At 36.7% G+C, this 2938-nt stretch overlaps 1 protein-coding gene across 1 annotated transcript in view; it reads right to left on the bottom strand.

The window, feature by feature from the left end:
• fam189a1 (family with sequence similarity 189 member A1) overlaps window positions 1–1640 on the bottom strand; it is an 86523-nt gene extending 84883 nt beyond the window's left edge. The window contains exon 1 of the mRNA XM_014026324.1: window positions 1607–1640. Within this exon, the coding sequence (XP_013881778.1) occupies window positions 1607–1633 (27 nt within the window). The 5' untranslated portion in view covers window positions 1634–1640. The remainder of the gene's footprint in view (window positions 1–1606) is intronic.
• Between the last annotated feature and the right edge of the window lie 1298 nt (window positions 1641–2938).

The following is a 2938-nucleotide window of genomic DNA, read 5'->3' on the forward strand; positions in this document are numbered from 1 at the left end:
TTTACTTTAAAGTTTAACACCTAGTTACTTGTTATAAATTAAATCTGTCTGAACTCATGAAAACTGTTGTTTATGTGCTCTAAAAAAATAAGTGACTTAACTCAACCATATCATATCAACTATTTCCACTAAGCCTAGTAGAGTAAATSTGAGGTGAAACACATATTTTAATTTAAAGAAATTGACCAATTTAAATCAATTTGGTTTTGTGGAGCCAGTTTGATTCTGTAAATTTAAGTTTATTTGTTAGAGAGCGTGGAAAAGTACTTTTACTTTACCAATTTTTGTGAACAGCATTATGACTTTTACTTAATAGTTTTCTCATCAGTGACATTTATTTTTATTAAAGTCATTTTCTGTTAAGATATTTTTACTTAGCTATTTTTTCAAATACTTCATAGACCTTTGGTAAGATGGTGCAGGATTACATCAAGGATCAGTTCTAAAACCCATCTTGTTTGCAAAAATGATGGTAGTATGATAGATGAGGTCAGGCAGGAGACCCCTGCCATAGATTATGTTTACATGATGATCTGTAGTGAGGGTAGGGAGCAGGTGGAAGAGAGCCTGTGAGGTGGAGGGATGCTCTGGAGAGAAGGTAAATGAAAGTCAGAAATCAGATTAACTGAATGATTGGACAGGAAGGGAGGAAAAGAGGACGACTGCAGAGAAGATTCATGAATGTAGTGAAGGAGGACATGAAGAGGGTTAGTGCTTGTATCTTAAACCAAGTCTGTCAGAACCAAACAGAACCGGGACTGCTGTTATTGTCCTGGTTAAAMAAGCCCGTGTGGTTTCAGGGAGCCTCTCTGAGCACTCTCTCTGGCTTCATCTCAGTCTGACATTCTGATCAAACCGTCCCCTGTTGAGGTTCACTGTTTGAAGCCCACGGACCCTCTGTTGTCCCACTACTCCAAATGTTCAAAGACACCCGGCTGCGTCAGCGCTGCACCAACATGAACCCAACGCTCCTTTCATGTGTTCTGGTCAACCCGTCCACCAACAAGCCACTGAGGATGGGTGACTTTAGAAAACTTCAGATGACATTTGTGACTCCAAAACACATTATTCCTAAACATAAAGGACGAATAATATTTTGAATTATTCAAATGTTGAGTTTAGTAAAATCACTAAATCTTAAAGTGGATGTTTATGCATGTGACATGAATATTCTTCAAATATAAAAAGTCAAATTTCAGAAAATTTGCATAACACACAAGGTTTTACCCGCATGTTGTCACACAAATGACTTTTTTAACCTGGATGAACAGGAAGTGACATCAAAGGGGAACTCTAAGAAAACTAACTCTGGTTTGTTAATTGAAATAATATTTTAACTCTGACTCTTCCTCATCTCTCTGATAGAGACTCAAAATAATCTAAAGAAAAATCAGATTATTCTCTACAGTTTGTGTTGTCAGCCTCTGTAACAATGCAGACGTTCCCCTTTGACATCACTTCCTGTTACTTCACGTGTGGATATCTAAACTGTTCATTATCACAARTGGTGCAGGATTTAAACCCAGAATGCAGGCAAACACTGGTACTCAAAATAAAACTAATTTATCAAAAATAAAAAATAGCTGAGGTGGCGGCAAAAACTTACACAAAGCTTGGGATCAGTGGGAGACATGAGGCAGACTGTGACTGCAGGTGAAAACCAAACAATGAAGCAGCGAGGAAGTGGTGGCAAGAGACGGTTAAATACAAACAGAAGGGGAGAGAAGACGGGCAACACCTGAGAGTGAGGCTGATTACAATTTCTAACAGGTGAGAGTGACTGAGTGGAAAAATACTAAGAGGGTGAGCTGAGAAATGTCACAGAGACAAGAGGAAATGAGCCAAATGTACATAAAGAGGATATAAATAACACAAAGAACTACAGAAATAATCAAAACATGACATTCWTCTCAGCAGCATGAATGTTTGATTTGTTATCAAGGTTTTATTTCAAAAGATGCATTCATATTTATTACAAATCATGTGATATAAAAAGCACTATAAAGGTCAAAGACTTGTTTTGCTGTGATTCTGATTTCCAACTTCAAAAAAACGTTCAGAAACCTAAAGTTATTAGCATTGTGTTGCACTTAAACTGTGTGTTGGGGACAATGCACAGCTACTACCACACCAAKCTTTAGCGCAATATCTGCAAATCRGTAAACTTGTAGCATTTTTATGTTCTGTGTGATTGCTTGGCTTTGGCGGCCATCTTAAATCGGGTTTACTCCAGAAGTTAATTACATCGACCCAGTGATCTTTTTTCAGTGCTTAATGAAATATTTTGCTAAAAGAACAAAGAAATAAACYCACACAGATACAGTATAAACATGCTCTACGTCTGCAGTTTGCAGATAAATTGTTCCAGGTAAACATAATAAAAGAGACACTAAGCATTATTCAACTGGCGGCCCGCGGGCCACATCTGCCCTAGAAGTGACCAAATTTCGGCCTGCCAATTGGTTCATTCATCTCTTAAGTCCAAACCCCTGGTTTTCTACTTTAATTCCGATAAGATCTTTTAGTTAAACATAGATGTATGGTATCTACAGAAATGTTAGGATCTTGGCTAGAAGCTGGTAAAAATAATTTCCATGAAATTTCAAGGCAGTTAAAACTGCAAGCAGTTTAAAACAAAACTATGAAAGTGAAAATAAAATTGGTTTAAACATTTAGCAAATCAAAGAMGTCAAAATAATACATGTGTTAAATAAGAGGCATAATGGGTTATTTTTGTTTTTATTGTTTTATTAACACTACTTTTATTACATAGGGTTCTGTATGTTGTATTCATGATTAAATGCAGCAAAATAAACTAATTCAAAGGTAACAGATCTTTGTAATACTTGGTTTATTTACATAATGACTTTAATTGCTGGATGTTCGGCCCCTCAGCTGTTGGTCTGCAGTAACTGTGGCCCCCGTAGCAATTTAGTTG

The sequence above is a fragment of the Austrofundulus limnaeus genome, unplaced genomic scaffold (genome assembly GCF_001266775.1).
Source record: "Austrofundulus limnaeus strain Quisiro unplaced genomic scaffold, Austrofundulus_limnaeus-1.0 Scaffold5, whole genome shotgun sequence".
In the NCBI taxonomy this organism is placed as follows: domain Eukaryota; kingdom Metazoa; phylum Chordata; class Actinopteri; order Cyprinodontiformes; family Rivulidae; genus Austrofundulus; species Austrofundulus limnaeus.